The sequence below is a fragment of the Metopolophium dirhodum genome, chromosome 3, assembly GCF_019925205.1.
Source record: "Metopolophium dirhodum isolate CAU chromosome 3, ASM1992520v1, whole genome shotgun sequence".
Lineage (NCBI taxonomy): Eukaryota > Metazoa > Arthropoda > Insecta > Hemiptera > Aphididae > Metopolophium > Metopolophium dirhodum.
This window is the reverse complement of record NC_083562.1, coordinates 38,966,290-38,985,316: the sequence shown is the minus strand read 5'-3', so window position 1 is coordinate 38,985,316 and position 19,027 is coordinate 38,966,290. Positions and strand designations below refer to the sequence as shown.

The window sequence follows — 19,027 nt, the reverse complement described above, 5'->3', positions numbered from 1 at the left end:
TTTGACAAAGAAGAAACTAATGTCCTAGCAAAACAGAATTCCTATTTTACATGATATAAAAAAAAAACTATTTACTATAATATTATACTTTATCATATTTCTAGTCGAGTGAGTAAAGCGAATTCAATATTTAAAATCAATTGTAGCTTACTACGTTTGTGCACTCATTTCAATTCATAAAATGTATAGGCGATCGTTGTTAAAAATAGACTTCTTTCTTTTAAGTATTTAACTGATAGTTTGATTCACAGAAAGAAAAAAATAATTATAATTGAATATTGTTATACAATAGTAAAATATATAGATTTATACACTACCTATGTTGTGTTACAATTTAAATATCTTATAGCTTTAAGCAGTGGCGTAGCGAACTTTAAATCATGTGGAAGCGAACAAATTATTTATGACCTACCCCACCCTACTCAAACTGATCTATACGATACTCATATGCTCAAATAGGGTTGTGGGGTAGCACCCAAAATAAAGTTCAAAGATTGTCCGTGTATGTGAGCTTTATGAGGTTATGACCCCACCACCAACCCCCAGAAACCAGAAGCAATTGCTTCTGAAAAACATGATTCGCTACGCCACTGGCTTTAAGTGTATTTGTAGTGGTTGAAAATTGCATTTTTTCTTCAGAAAATGAGCTCATTGATCAAATATTTGGCCGTAAATTACATGAATCTTAGCCTACAATGTAGTAACAACAACGTGATCGTGTCATTTCTTTACAATCGAGACTATTTGTAACATAATAATGTGTTTATATGTATTTCAATATATATTTTATAAGAGATTGAAAATGTTTTTAAATTATAATAATAAAATTATTAAATAAAGAGAGAATAATTTATTATACAATAGTAGTGATTACACATGTACCTATATAAACTAGAGCGATTGTTGACAAAATTCTATTAAAAGTTAAACAGCATTTTATTTGTGAAAAAAACATTTAGAAAAATATGTTACCACCATGGTCTCATGGCTGCACATAAATATAGACTATATAAATACTATAATAATATAGTATATTGTATAGTTAGTTGTATAATACGCCAACGACGTATTTTTTAATAGTTGTCTACAATACAATAAAACGCATAAGTCATATAAAAATATATAATATAATTGAACAGGTATATTATATGATATACCCAGTGACAATATTATACTTAAAAGTAAAACGGTTTTTTTTATTTTCAATTACTATTAAAATATCAGAGAACGTGATATATAATGGTATGAAATCAAGTTTAAAAAAGATTTATTCAGTATTATGTTGAAAAAATCATCTTCAATTCTATGATAATAATCGTCATTATTTGTAATTATTCCTACCATTTTATGTGAGGTATTCTTTAGTTATTTTAAAAGCTTTTAATATGATAATAAACAACGTCACGTAGCTTGTAAATATTATTTTAGTATATAATAATTGTAATTTAATGTATAACCGAGATATAATATTTTTACAACGTGCCTTCTAAACATTCTTACGTAAACAGTTTTTGATGTGAATACATTTTATTTTATAATTAAAAGGAGCTGAATAATGCGTACAAATATTATCCATTTACATCGTTTTTGAATATACTGTTAAAACAACTACATTATAAGAGCCAATATTTTCACCATTATTATTTTTCACTAGTAAAAAATTAATTCATTCATAGTATCTCACCACATTTCAATTCATCAATCACATTTTATCCTTATGCTCCTACATAGATTAATGAAAACTATTACCATATACATAAGGTACATATATATATATGCTTTTGAAGAAATATTTTTATGTAATACACCACACAACTATGAGTATCCATTTTATATGGTAAAAACTAAAAATTAGATAAAAAAAAATCAAATATACCAACAACTTATTGACGGGGACAAACACGGTATGGGTTATCATTCTGTATATATTATGTTCAATTGTATGCATATATTACGTAAAACTTCTTTTCAAATATTTGATGCGCAATGGTACACACACACACACACACACACGAACACACGTACACCCACACACACATTATATACGAGATGAGAAAAGACGTAGGAAGAAAAAATAAATAAATTAGATCGAATAACGTATATTATATTTTGATATTTGAATATTGATGACATTTATCCAGTTTGATACCTTCACTTTTAATTGGAAGACTTACATAACTTTAAGTAAAATATGATACGTTTTGTTATGACAGTTCTAAGGATTTAAAAATTCGTTGTTGCATTGAGACGGAACTCTAATTGTATTCATTGTATTTTTTTCTGCCACTTGGTGTGTTAAAAATAATTTTTGAAAATATACTTTTGGTTATATAATTTGTATTGGTTATTTATATTTATTTTGAAACGTCTAACAGTGGTATCAAGTTTTACTTGAATAATAATAAATTGAATTTTGATCATATAAAAATTCTACTTGTGGTACGATGCAAGTAAAGCAAACAATGGTTTTAGGTAATTATATTTAACAACCGCGGCAACAATAGGGCAACTTCGTTTAAAACTATTAATTAATTGTTAAGACTTTACATTTTGAATAGCATTATTTCAATAAAACTACGGCATTATTATACATTTATACACAATATCATTATAATCGTGATAGTTTATGTTCTTATAACAATAACGTTTTAAAAAATTTTATATTAATAGAATATCGTAAAAATATCATATTTATGACGAATACCAAATAACATAGCCACATAGGTAGGTAATAATAATATTATTATTAAAATCTGTCGAGCAAAGAACATGCGAATATGAGTAGCAGTATTGCATAACCATGACGCCGTGTTACAATTGTAGTGTAAACAAATTAATACGACGTGTAGGTACACCACAATATATACAATTATTACTATCATGCCGTGAGCGAGCCATATATTATTATTATTATTTATATTATATTAGTATATTACGTGATAGGACACTAATAGGCCTTTCTGAAACGAAAAAAAATCGTATTGATTCTATTTTGGCCGATTATTCGGACAACGGCAATATGTACGATTCACGCGATATATCGTGTCGTTGTGTTGCGAATATTATATTATCATTATCTACTATAATAATTATTTTGCGTTTTTTTGACGAATTAAATTATGATCTTTGAACCTCGCAACAGACCAGACATATAGAAATGATCAAACAAATGAGAGTGACAACGATGTCAAACCGCGAAGGTGTTATTTTTTTTGGTGTTAATGCTGTGGGAACTATATGAAAGTGCTCGCGAAATATTCTCGCTCAAACTGATTGTGGGATAGTAAGGATGGGGAATGGTAAACGGTACTTAACACAACATAATAATATGAAAGTATCGTTGAGGCGCCGTCAAGTCGGTATTTTTCAACAAAAACTAGTCGGACGAAATTTTCATGCGCACTTTACGTACGTAGGTACATATTACACACACAATATATAGGCTGACCTTAGGTTTATTGCCACCCTATAGGAAAATATCATTTACGTTTCCCCTATTTAAAAGTAATTTTTTAGGGGAGAAGAGAAGTTTATTCGAAATTCGACACCCTTAAAATGGTATCGCTCTAGGTGACTGCCAATTTTCCTACCACACCGGCCCTAGATGTAAATACGGTGCATTATAATAATTTACGGCTATATACACAATAATAATTTATTTCCGGCGTTTGATTATTATTACCTGCTTTTCGGCCACTTGCCGCGTAGAAAACCGTTTGATGAATGAATCCTCCCTCTGCAGCGTCGGTTTCGATGTCTTTATCGTCGAAGATATAGCACTGGACAACTGCACGGTGGTCCTGAGTTTCATCCATCTCTGATTGCTCCTGCTTCTGTGAAAAATTCGAAATCCAAGTTAGTGTACGCATAAAACCGTTTTTTAAATTAATATAACTTCCAGTCAGATTATACTCAGTCACGTAGTCATATGCAGCTCAATATATACATTTTTTTATAAATTGCACATTAAAATGAGTACCTAAGTATAGAGACCACGCAAATATTTGCAATTGTGTACAACCTATACATAGATTATATTATTTTAATCATGATACTTTATTTACACATGCATAGCATTTTACAAACAACATAATAATATATTTATTTTTATCTAGCTTATTATTGAATCGAAATCACTATTATTGGATATTTGGTTAGTAACAATTCGATTCATTGGGCTGTTTACATAATTAGTATTCCATTTAGGTGCCGTGAATGGAGGATTAGTTGTGGCATTAAACGTTAGGACTTTGAAGTCCCCCAGCCGTGTTAGTGGTGTAGTTTGTAGGACATTCTGTTTTACCCGTTATTCGTTTTTGCATGCATTCCGTTTCATCGGACTTTCGTATACTTTAGACATTTGTGTACGACCATTCCTAACGGTTTTCGGGTCATGACTAACTGAAATGCCATCATTCTTAAAAAATATTATATTTACATATTTTTCAACTTATTTTTCGGGTCTGTTGTTGTCTAGCATTCCATATAATATGCATATATACTATACAAACGCATATTCAAGAATCGATCTTACTAGTGTACTATATAAGTCTTCAAGACAAATGAGATTACTGAGTTCACATTAATCGCGTTTCAAAAAGTCTACAGTCTTAAGTATGTACTACCTTAACCATAGATTGTGTTGATGTTTGTACTAAACGTTAAGGCGGAGGACGTATTAGAATATTGCACAAAAATATTAAAACGCTGCCATTTATAAAATCAGAACTAGTTAATGTGTACACAGTTTCGGAATATTTATGAACGATACATTAACCACATTACACGCCATTGAAACCACACAGACTGAAGTATGATAATTATTAATTACATCCCCGAGAGTTTGAATACTCGTGCACTTTATCGGATCATCAGCAAACCTTAAATGGTTGCATTATTTAAATGTTTTACCTAGGTCGTTAATGAATAGCATGCGATTAACATAGACCGTGAAGTCAAGTGGCAATGCAACTAATATATAAATAAAGGCTTTTCAATTTTTTCCATGAGAGAATTATTATTAGACAAATATGACGGTTTCCTCACTTAAGCGCCTCAAACTATATAGTATGAAGTGATAAATAGATGATTCTAGGGGACCACCCTATATAGTTTGTTCAATTTTTTTCTCGTGAACTCAAACACAGCTGCTTTGTCATCCATCACTCGGTCTAAATCACAACGTGACTCGATGATAATAAAAAAAAAACTTTGAACTGCATATTTTAAATATTTTGTTCCAAGCTTTATGTATGGAGTATAAGGTTATATTCTCGTGTATATAATTAATATTTTGTCTGAAAAAGTTTTAAGCGAAGGACCTAAAAACCTCTAAATCATAATATTCACGCTGAATCGTGAATATTAAGAATTAGTCTTGTTACTATTATAATAATAAAAAACACTATAGGTACTAGGATTGTACTCGCATTATGAGTATTATGAAATACGGTATTATATAGTATATACTAAACAAACTAACGAATTCGTTGTTTTTCTTCACGACGTCACCCAAAGTTATGACTGAAAAATAAGCGACAAGCGTCGGTGTAAGTAGCTAAATAGGTGCGATATTTGCATATACAAATCGTCATTAAAGATGAAAAATATAATATAAATATGGTGTTAAAATATATATATATATATATAATATATATACAATATAATATAGTATATATTGACCATGGTAATGTGGTTCGAGGGAAATAAAACAATGGTTTACAGTACGGTGTGTAGAATAATATATTATATTATATTTTTTTGCATACAAACACGTATTCGTTTAAAAAAAGTTTCTAAAATATCTTTCGATCCGTATTATTTTAAAATTGTATTCATTATATTTGGTCGGTTCAGTATATATTGATAAAAATACGTAACAAAACACCAAAGGAGAATATTATAATCTCTTGAAAAAAAATATGTTGCTAGTGCGTATACTTTCAAGTAGTGTGCCCACTTCAATCGAGACGGCTACGCTTAAAATCACGTGTGCGGCAAATTCACTTATTGTATAATATATTAAAATATTATACGATGAAAATCGTCAATATTTTTAAAATAAATCAATGAGGTACTAAATTCGGAATTGTTCGTTAAAAGGCTTAAAACTATAGTACGTGTTTTTTTTTTAAAAAACTAATTATTATTATATGCGTGCTGGGACTGCGAAAAAATACGTTCTATTCCGTGGTGGTAGGTTAAAATATAAGGTTTGTGTACGACTGTCGAGGTAATACAAAAGATAATAGATACCTTAAAAAAAATAAACATTTTTTCCGTTGCTTACGTCAATAAAAATAAAAGGATTGTCAAATGTGACTTATGTAATAGTTTTTTTTTCTTTTACCAACGGATGTAAGAAACCCTAAAAATAGCGATTCTTGCGATTTAGTTATGTAGAATGTTTATAACGCATTCATATTATAGTTAGTAAGTATCGATTTTTGGAGCCAAAATTTCGCACAAACTCCATTAAAAGTTTTGTATTTCAAGTACATGTTAACAAAACTGTAACGATATTAGAAATTGTCACTAGCAACGAATTGAATCGTTTAACAGTAGAATCGCACCAAAAAAGCTATTGTCGATAAGTTTACTTAAGAAAATTGCATACATTTTATAATCCCTCGAACGGTGACGTTATATTGTTATGCGTACTAAAATTGAATTTTTGTTAAACCTAGTAAATTTTGTTTTAATTTTCGTGGTATTAAAGTTATACGTAAACTACCGTAGCAACCGTTCTAGTATGTATAGTTTCTATGTATGTATGTATGTATGTATGTATGTATGTATGTATGTATGTATGTATGTATGTATGTATGTATGTATGTATGTATGTATGTATGTATGTATGTATGTATGTATGTATGTATGTATGTATGTATGTATGTATGTATGTATGTATGTATGTATGTATGTATGTATGTATGTATGTATGTATGTATGTATGTATGTATGTATGTATGTATGTATGTATGTATGTATGTATGTATGTATGTATGTATGTATGTATGTATGTATGTATGTATGTATGTATGTATGTATGTATGTATGTATGTATGTATGTATGTATGTATGTATGTATGTAAAAATTACAGCTAAACGTATTTAAAATAAAAAAACATAAATAATGTGTTTTATGTAAAATGTTCAACCTATATATTTTTTAAATGTTGGTCTTGAATGAATTAAACTAATTTGTAATGAACAAAACGTTTATTTATTCCTTCAACATACAAACGCATTGACTGCCATTTTTCTTTTGTTAATATGTAACACAGCCTACACCATACTATTAATAATTATTGACATTTATTTAAAATAAGTGATTCATTTAACCTTTATTATATTATATACCGCACTATACCAGTCCATTAGTATAATATTCCGGTATTCATATTTTTTCTTTTATATTAATTTTGCATTGAATAATATATTTTTTTTCAATCAAAATCTTTTCATGAAACACTAAACGTGTATATCAGTCCAATAGCTGCAGCAATATTAACACCAAAAAAATGCAGTCACTTAAAGCAGAACCATAAATTCTTAAATAAAAAATGTTAAAAAGTATCCAACATATTATACAATAACATTTGCAATGAACTTAAATCATACCTTTAAATATAAAATAATTATTTAAATTCGTTTGTAAAAAATATTAGTTTATAATAAACTATAGGTATGACTATTATTTAAAAACAATTAACTGCAGAATGTTAAAATACCTAATATTTTTTTTATGTATTATTTACTTAGTCATTTTTTTTTTTTTTTTTGATTATTTATTAAATATTCATTATCGTTTTAAAACACATATTACCCGCGTGATTTTACAATACAATGCACATTAAATTAAATCGCACAATACATAAATATGAACAAATTAGTCGTTATAAATTAATTCCAGATAACTCTTGTCGAATTCTTACGACGAAAGTTTAAAATATTGTATTAAGTATAATAATTGTATACGATTTAGCACAAACACAACGGAAATTGGTGAAGGATTAACAATCCTGAATCGAAGATAACTGTAGAAGATAACTGCATCTCAAACAACTCTATGTTACGAAAAATAATGGGTTATCTGCAACAATTAATTCATTTGCTTAAAATGTCTAATAAAATTGACCTATGGCGCACAGATTTACGAGGAATACCGCCTGCACTTGTATTCTAATATAATATCAGTAATGCCAAGCAGACTACTGCGGTCGTGTACTCCCGTGTTGTTTATAACAGACAGCTTTAAAACGCTATATCTTGTACATAACACATAGGTATATAGGGGCATCTGATATCTTAATGCTATAATTTTGTTTATAATTATTATCGTGATGCGTTTTTACGCGTTCTACACATATTTGCTCAAAGTATCCGAAACATCAAGTTTTTTTTTTAATCGCGTAAGAACATACATTTTGATTTTAAATCGTATGCAATAGTAAATAATATTTCGCAACCCGTTTATAGAAATAATCGATTAAAAAGTTTTAACGTATCCAATACATTTTCTGCGAACAAAATGGTTTATTATTATTATCATCATTATCATCATCGTTCAATTAATATCGTTGAAACTTACTCTGGAATATTAAGCTAAGCCTTCCATGTAAAATATTATTTTTGAAGTAGTACATAATATATACATCATAGTTTACGATCGACATGTTACACAACAAATATTGAAAAATTGGCAGTGTGCCCTAGCTGTTACAGTTTTATACGAACTAAAATCAATAATTTATATGATAACCCTTAGTATATTCTTCTTAGTTGTCTTACGCAAGAGTTAAATCAAATAAAGTGAAAGTCTAACTAAAAACATATAATATTCGATAATAATTGTAGGTAATTCAATGAACACTATTAAAAAACCATCAATAAAGGAAAGGTTAATAAAATCAAGATGAAAAAAAAATATATATAGTACGCTACCTACGAATTTTTAAACAATTAATCTTTGCCACACACAGAAATACTTCCATCGTTATAACATGCAGGCACACAACATTGTTACAAACCATCGATGCTGTGTCATTATCATTCAAAGTTTGTTATTGATGAAGAAGCTTTTAAAATAAGTTGTAGTCTTTATAGCTTGTATAAAATGGCTTATCAATGAACAATATAGGAATACCTATCGTTGTTTTTCAGTATGAGATTAATTTAATTTTATGAAATAGTTAGGCAATACAATATTGTATAAACACTAAAACGTAAAAATATTTTTCATTACTTTTTAAAAATTAAAAGATCTCTACTATTTAATACTTTTAGTATTACAAGGTTATATAAATTAAAAATGTGCGATTGCTGTTATTCATTTAAATTATTTGTGTGTTTTTAATTATTGTTTAGTGATGTGAATGAGAAACTATATTTTACTTTACAAATTGTAATGATTATAATTTTACAACGACTATTTTCAACTATTTACTGTAATTTTACAATTATAGTTGTCCTATAATATCAGTACAGTAAAACTGAATCATTTTCGGGTGGATAAAAAAATGTTTAATTATTTGTTTTGAAATCTGAAATTTACGCTTGATCTATATTGCAACACGATATATATATATTTTCGTACATATATATAATAATTTAGTTAAAATTATTAAATTTAATAATTGGGAAAATGTTTTATAATATATTTCATAAATATGACATACTAAAGAAACTGTCCAACTATCTAAATATTATAAGCTATTAACTAAAGTTATGTATTAATCCAAAGTCAAAGGAACAAGGATATTGTTTATACAATTTCCGAAATAATCCTTCTAAACCACTTATTATAAAGTTTATCTAAAATAATATTTGAGACCTTACAGATATGGCTTGACTCTTAAGGGGGCTCTAGTAGGTTTTGTCAAAAGTCAAAACTAATGTAGATTTGACCAATCTAAACATAAATTTCGTTTATTTTAATATTTTTAAATATATTTAAATTCCGTATCAAAAAATAAATCTTATAGGGGCTACAGTCGATGAAAATAAAGTGGTTTTTAGACAAAAAAGCCAGACAAAACTGAAGGAATTTGGTTTGACAGATTTCAATTTTTAAAACTGATTTTCATTTATTACTAAGTTTACTAGGTTTCCATCGAGGCTATATTAAATATCTATTTAAATATCTATTTTTTTCAGCTGTGATATCTGTGAATAAAAGTATGATATTTATGTATTTTTATTAATTCATTCATACGCATTATGACATTCACAATAATTGGAATCGGGTATGGCAGATACCTACGGGTGACCAATCAAAAATTCTGCCAAACAAAACACACACGTGTTCCTCCCCCTACCGACTTAATAACCTATAGTAAAACTAAAAATAGCTAATGGCCTCAGCTGCCGGGCTCAAGATCAATTAAAAAAAAAAAAAAAATTGGAATATTAAAAATAACGAACGAAACACATTTATATAACATGCGTATATTATGTACCTACTTTGAAAGTAAGCATCATTATTACATCAAATAGGTATTTCAAACGAGAAATGAGAAATGATCTAGGATATAATAATAAAATTAATTAATTTTAACTTAAAATTTTAAATATGTGGGAAAATGTATAAAACACATAAAGTCGGAAATTGAGAATAATTTTTCGGAATAATTCAATTTGTTTGAATGCGCATTTAGTATATATTATTGAGGGTCTTCTAATTACAAAGAAAAATTCAAACGACATAATAATTTATTGCAAATGATTTTCCTCGTTCCTCCTATAATAATATACATATTTTATTAATTCAATGCAATATTTGAATTATAATCATAACTATAATATTATCGATTTTGCGTTCTATATAGACATGTAATACCTATGTACCTACATTGTACATTTATCAATGCAGAATTTTTTTTCTTCGCTGTCAGGTTTTTTATTTTTGCAACAAAAGGAGTTCAGTATAACGTTGGACGTTATATTATATATATAAATATATATCATATAATATGTACGTTATGATGATTGTTATCCACAAGCTACTCTTATCTATAACTACGATCTCGTATCCCATGGTACCAACATTTAATGGATATCGAATCTTGTTTAAAAATGTTATAAGAAATCTTTATTTTATATCATAATCCAGCTTATAACTAATTATCGTGAAGTGTAATCCTACAATGTGTACCTATACGGCTATACATAATATTATATATGGGGTGGTTCATCAAAATCATGCTCATGCCACTTCTATCCTACTATAACAATGCAGTTATTATAATTTTATTTTAAATTTTAAGCGTTCTCTAAGACTTTATTTTTAAATAGTTAAGGTTGTTTTTACCACTCAGGAAGTATCATGTGGCGATACAAACTTCTTTATTCGAATGAGAAATACCCTTTTTTACTGTAAATTATTAATCACGTGATTTTTCGAAAATGTTGAAGTGTTTAAATCGAAATTCAAACGAGTAATTTTTTAGTTGTTAAACTTTTTGTTCAAGGATATTAGAGCATACATAATTATATAATATAAAATATAAAATACATTTATTATAATTCTTATTTATACACTCTGACATAGATAATTTTATCAACATTTTTAAACTATAGTAAACTAATGTTAAACACCGTAATTTTCAAATCATCAATAGCCCACATATCTTTTAAAACTGTCAACATAGACTATATATTACCCTTAGTATAATAATTTAGGACCTTTAGTATCTTTAAAGTTGAATAAATAATAACTCAGAAACTATTCGTTCGAATTTCAGGCTTAAACATAGATATAGGTAGGTATAACAATATTTTTGAAAAATCACCATCTTAACAATTTGCAATAAAAAATGGTGGTTATCACTTGAAAAAAAATATATGTCACCACAAGACACTCCTTAGTTGCATAAAATCTGATCCATAGCATACTTAAAATTTTCAAAAATTATAATTTAAATAAATGTATTACTTAAAGAAGAAATGGACGTGCTTAGTAGATAATAGTAGTATAACATACTGTGAAAAAGACTACTTTTTTAATAATCATTTAAAAATTCGAGAAAAATACAAATCGTTAAATTAAGTTTATCTACAAAACGAAAGGCATTGTAATGCATTTATTATTTTTTTTAAGTATTATGAAGTATTATGTGACTGGATTATAGTACTTACTCATATGAATCTATAAACCCAGTCAAAACACATAGTCAATTAAAATTTGGCAAAGAAAATAAGCTAATTTGACTCGTTTTTATTTCAAACCAATATAATATATATTAATTATCCTAGTGAATGGATTTAAGGAAGTTTAAGATTATTTCAAGAAAATTAAGTTTATCATTCTAATGGATTTCCAGAATTACAGGTGAATAGTCTTTTTCACATTAACACTAGATTAATGTATTTTAACGGTTGTGAAAATGTATTTATTGCTTGCGAGATAAAGTTTAAAATTCCTTCTCTCTCTTTCTATATCAAATAAAAACGATATAATAACTAATCCTAACTGCCTATATAGATTTTGTATTCATATAATATCGACCAATTCAATACAGATTTGTTTGTAATACAAATTCACTAAAACCAATAAAAATAAATCTTTATCATATATTTCCAGATCCTAAAATTAAGCATGTAACCAAACATCCACATAGAATATGTAATTTGGAACTATGCATGGAATTCATTGCTAAATCGTGTCCAAGTTTTAAATTTAATTACCTTACAGGACCCTATAAATCTATTTTCATTTTTAGTATAGGTGAATTTTATTTTATTTATATTTTAATTTTTCATATGTGTCGGTGGGTCAGATTGGTTAAATACTAAAACTAGAAGAATGTTTTATTGTATATTTGAAATTCTTTATATAACTTTAAATAGTTTTCAGCATACAATTATTATCTACTATAATTACCTAATAGTTTCACGTATATTATGGGTTAAAGTATGGAACTTAAAGATATTTTTAGGCATTTACAGTTCAATCTGTTAAACTTTTAATGCATATTATTCGTGTAAAAAACATGATTCAATTATTTTTTTGAAATCAGCAATTTAGAAAATTCGAAAATTGTAAAATTTACTTCATCTTACAAATAGTTTATTGGTATTAGTGGCTTGTATAAGGTCAAGTATATTGCACAAGAACTAAGCCTAAAAGTAAAAACTTGTCACAGAGATGGATTATCGGCCGTTCCATTCATGTATATTCAGTCTACGTTGCCGATACGGGTACCTATATCGTATCGATTGTTCTCGTGGGCGTCTCGAAAGGACGTGTCTTTTATTTCGTCCGTAAATATTGCTTCCTTAGGGTAGGGCGTAGGCGTCTAAGTCATATATAGAGAGAGACGGACGTGGGACACAGTTGACGAAATGTCTTAAAGGCGTGCCGGGCTTTCAAGTAGAAACCAGCATTTAGAAACATCGAGGTAACTTACGACTGGGCTTACAGTAAACAATTGTTATATTCAATTATTCATAATAATATAGGTACCGAACAATTTTAAAAGACAATCCTTGCTTCTTCAGTAAGACTTTTAATAAAAGTAATTTTAATATCTATAATATACATAACGTAGGTATGTTAACAATCATTTGATTTGGCATGAAAATATTAAACGATTAGTAGGTAGGTATACTTAGTTATGAGGCACCGTAAATAGTCAAATTGATTTTCCATTTTTGCGAATACCTAGTACAGTAAGAAACTATTGTTAAGTAGGTTTGTAGATAATGAAACATTTTATAATATTATATACGTCCAGCGTTTGTACAATAACATATTTATTGAAAAAATAAATTAAACATGCGAATTGAATTATTATGTTTTATTATTTAATAAAACAAAATCTATTTAGTACCTATATCTATACCTAGTATTATGCTGAAAAACACATTAAATTATTTAAACTTCCAACAAAATGTCTGAACATTATAAAATGAATGTTTTTTTTTATTTTATTACGATTCTTAATCTGTAAAATGATATTAAAAGCCATCATTTTTAGCTATATACTTTTTTTTTGTTTCTTTTGTGCTTGCATCGATAAAACGGTGTTCTAGATTTAACAAACACAAATACGTGCCTAAACTATTATGGTTTATCGTTTCTAAAAATAATTCATAACCGAACTTAGTAATCAATAATACGTGGTCGTTAAAAATTAAAAATATTTTTTGGCGTATTGGCCATAACCGTTCTACTTTTTTCCCGCGTGGTATAATATTATGCGTATCTTAAAATAATTTAATAGGTACCTCGTTGTACCTCCGTTCAATCCATTTATAAATACATAATAACAATATTAATGTATTTTTCCAGCTGTTAAGCTGTTGTTGAAAAATATAAGCATATGTGTAAACTTAACCGGCGTCTAGCGTATTTTTTTTCTTTTCGATTCTTTATGGTGTGATACGAGTAATCTGGAAAGTAAACGCATGAGTAGAGAGTATCATACGCGAAAAATTAATGGTTCTCACTATATATCTTTAACAGCGCAATGAACATAAAAGCATTCAGTGTAAACTGTTTAACAGATAAACGTTGAAGATTAAGTCATGAATTGAAAATGTATATGAGATCGGTGGTAAAGGAAAATTCCTCTGGAAAAAAATAATTGAAAAAATGTTATAGAATTGATATTACATCCAATCACATATGTTACCTACCACGCTTTTCGTATTCGTTTTATATTTACAGTGTAAATAACTTAATAATATGTTATAAGACGTAATGACTCCATAAATAAATAATAATTGTGATTTAATTTACGACAGTCAAAATATTGTGATGAAACCCACAATCGTGTAGCCTTAGCGCGTTGCAGGTGAAATCGCGATCGGAACAGGATTTGGAATACTGTGATCATAAATAAATTCTAAATGGGGAAAATTTGATACGAATATATAAGACCACAGTTTTTATACTCAAAGCTCAAAAATATACATTATTATTATGATGGTTTACATTAGTCTCACACGATTGGTAAGATCAACTTAATTATCCAGAATTCCGGTTCATTCGTGAACAAGATTATATTATATACTGTCAAGTGTTAACGTTTTATTGATAATAAATAATTCTACAGCACTTTATAAAAATATAATTATTAAAATTTAATCGATATGAATATATTCTAATAGCATGATTATAATAAATTACTACAGCAAATATACGTCAGCTTACTCCATGATACTATAGTCTTTTTAGGTATCCAAAATACAATACAGCTATTAGTTCTTAAATCCGGAGAACAGTTTTAAGAAAGCTTCCCCCGAATATCGTATATATATATGTATTTTTTTTTTTACTTCTATCAAATCACGTCTGTGAAAAAGTTCTGAGACTCATCTTTCAAGTGTTATAGTCAAAACTTAAAAAAAAATCTACGTTTTTATCGATGCCTTGGGAATTTTTATGACAACCAGCAACCTGAGTCTAACTTAACAACGAACCACTTTGAAACTTTGTTGGCCGTTGTTTTCGAAAATTGTAGAAAATAAAACTACAGAATTATTCTTACGGATTTATCGTTATAAAGTATAAGGTTTAATGAATACGAATTAAACAAATGAACACATTTTTACGTTTTTGCAATATTGTACAGTTATTTTAATTGTTCTCTTATGGTTATCACAGCAAAGATTAATTTAATTTTGCAGTTTATACAATTATTTTAATAATTAAAACATAATTAAATATGCTTTTAATAGAATTAATTACGTTAACAGAAAAATGCACAGCCCCATAATATAATATGTAAATACAATAGGTATACCTACCATTCCATACATAATTTTTTTTTTCTTTAATTTAGTTTAAACAAACAAAACCTTTAAGCAGTGACATTATTTATTTTGTGGTATAAACTGTTCGAAAAACGTTACAAGCACTAAATTAAAGTATATAGAAAAAAATCCATTATATAATGTTGCGCGCATGCCTTTAAAAGTATCACGACATAATGGTAATAAAGATGATGCCACACGTCTTATAAATTATAAATGTATAATAGACATAATATTATATTATTTATTAAAAATGGAAAAAAAACACTATTAACCACTGACCATCTAGGACATATTACTATTGAGTATTGCGTTTGGAATACGAATGAGAACGTGTGCCTTCTCAAAGTCAATCAATAAGGTATAATAATAATGCTACTTATAACAGACAACAATCTATAATACTTAAGACATAATATAATACACGTCATAAAGTAATATGTTCCTGTAAAACGAATACCGATACTACATGCTATAACGAGATATTACTATATAATATTATAGTGAACGTTTAATAAAATATAACTTAAAAACACTGCTCTTATAAGAAATATATGAATAATATAGACTATAGGTAGGTAAGTATCTATATATCATGAAAAATATGATTTCACTTTATTTTTTAGTTTATTTTGATAATTCCAGGAATCGAGGCATGATAATATGCTCCATAGGGAATTGGAAAGATTATTCTCGTATATAAAGATAACCGAATGAATATATTTTATATTAATATTTTTTGTAACTTCGAGATTATAAAGGTATAAAATACGCAGAGGTTTTAATTATCAAACATAAAAACATTTATTGTTTGGGTCAATTGAAATGAATTAGCCGTTTATAAATAAACAAAAAAAGTGATCAGGATTACCTATATTAATTTAGGGTGTATTTAGTATTTACTATTTAACGTTTGTTAATCTTTATCGATTGCCAAAAAGTGAATTCAAACTTCTTGCTTTATATACAGATACACCATACACCCCTAGCACAATCCTTTATTTAATACTTTCAAAATTAAACCGAAATAATTAAAATGTTTAATATTATTTTACGGGCGTCTACTCAAATGGAAAATAAACTTTGTTCTAATTTGTATTATCTTATACAAATTGTATGCAATATAATCGAGTTAATTTGATTTAATTTTCCATTTAATATTAACAATGATGGTAATATTAAATTTGTCGTCAAAAAATGATTGATTAAAAAAAAAGTATAAGAGTGAATAAAACAAAAAAATAGTAGCTTATTATTTTTATAAAAACAATTTTTTTTCGACACCAGCACAATATCTATAGAATATTTATTTCTGAATTATTTTTGAAATACAAAGTGCTTAAAAATCTAATTTTGTATTTTGTAAACCGATATAGGTATAGGCGTTTGATAACAATTATTAAAATTAATCGTTTTTAAGTAGTCGAAAAAACTATATAGTATAAGACCAATAAAACCGTAAGTAATATTACCTGGATGGTACAATCTTTTCGACAGTTGTTGAACTGTTTTTGACATTGCCACTGGAGCTATCGTTGGTATTTTTTGAGCTGGACGTTTCAGACGTAATGGGCGTTCCGGGCTTTATATTGTCCGTTCTCATTCCCGTACTGTCGACCATCATTTGTCTGACGTTAAACTATAACATAATGGGAGTAAAAGAAAAATTATAAAATATCATATTTTTAGAATAGGTATAGTCGATGAGTGAATATAATAATAATAATTATGGGAAATATAAGTGGCATCGGTCTGCAGCTCAAGATTATAATATATAGGTGGACAACAGGGAAAATAATTAGATCGTAATTTCTACATTACCCTAACCTAATTTACAAGCGATTACAATATGTAGGTGCATAATAATATATGCATATTATTCATTTTATATTATATTATATTATAGTGTCAAACATTCTACCGAAACTCTGAAATAATTATACATAATAATATGTTATCTCCATCTTGATTTAAGACGTCATAGTCATACAATCAAATACATATCAAGAATTAAAAGCATGCCTAATCATATATCTAGCAAGAAACTCCACAATCCACTCTCCTCCAACTCACTCAACAACAGGAACACAATTTTTGAACATTTCAAAATTATCAGTGCAAATCTTGGCCTCCAAACACAAACATTGAGCAAAATACAACGTTCATCTCCCCCTTGGCTGTGGTCTCCTCATATCAATACACAACTCACCAATCACTGTAAACATTCCACTGGCAGCACTGTCATTCACAATCTCTTCTTGGAAATAATGTCCTAACAATACTCCAGCAGTACACATATATACACTGACGCATCCAAAAATACCAACGGAGCGGGTTTTGCGGCAATCACAGGAAATGAAAATCATAAATTTTCTCTTCCTCCCAACACCAACATCTACACAGCGGAAACGTATGTTATCTTCGAAGCACTGAAAATCGCCTCCTCCTCAAATTCGGATTCTTTCGTTATCATAAGTAACTCTTTAAGTGCTCTAAAATCAATCTTAAATCCGTACTCTAAGAATGAACTTGTACAGAATATCCAGGAGCTGATATCAACAACCAATAAAACATGCTCTTTCTTATGGGTCCCTTCACACGTTGGTATTTCTGGAAACGAAACAGCAGACAAATTCGCAAGTGAAGCCACACTTCCTCACAATGCCTTAAAACTAAACTTAACCACATCCACAGAGTCACGTAACACCATCAACCTCAAAATTCTGGAAACTTGGCAGAAATATTGGAGCAACGTCCCCCTCTCAAATAAGTTAAGGAACATCAAGCCTCTCATCAAAAAACGGAACTTCCCTTGTAGTCTGAAAAGAAGAGACGAGGTCATTATAACTCTAGCAAGAATAGGTCACACACACCACACCCATTCCTTCCTCATCACCAAAGAACCTGCTCTAGTATGCAATACATGCAAGGAGAATCTCTCGATCGACCACATTGTCACTAAATGCTCAATATACGCTGAACCTCAGAAAATTTTCAAAAACTTAACATCCCTCCGACTTACTCTCAGCGAAGAGAACACAGAAGCACTTTACAAAATTGTTCAAGAGAAAACTTTTGCCATATGGGTTTTCCTCAATCAATTAGATTTTGATGTTTATTAATTAATTAATAAATGCAAGCCTTTTTTAAATGTAATTAACAACATTTCGATTCCTATATTACGAAGATGATGATTTAGTAAAAGTCAAAACTAGTTTTATTAAATAATATTATCAATAGCTTCAAATGCTTTATAAATTAATATAAT

General features: G+C 28.2%; 1 protein-coding gene and 1 pseudogene across 2 annotated transcripts in view; one reads left to right on the top strand and one right to left on the bottom strand.

Moving 5' to 3' along the window:
• LOC132941640 (cyclic nucleotide-gated cation channel beta-1-like) overlaps positions 1-19,027 on the bottom strand; it is a 134,236-nt gene that overhangs the window by 64,579 nt on the left and 50,630 nt on the right. For both annotated transcript variants that reach the window (XM_061009781.1, XM_061009782.1), the window contains 2 exons: positions 17,232-17,398; positions 3,683-3,833 (listed from right to left, as the gene is read on the bottom strand). In XM_061009781.1, the coding sequence (XP_060865764.1) occupies positions 3,683-3,833; positions 17,232-17,398 (318 nt within the window). The remainder of the gene's footprint in view (positions 1-3,682; positions 3,834-17,231; positions 17,399-19,027) is intronic.
• Positions 18,027-18,881, top strand: LOC132942097 (uncharacterized; annotated as a pseudogene).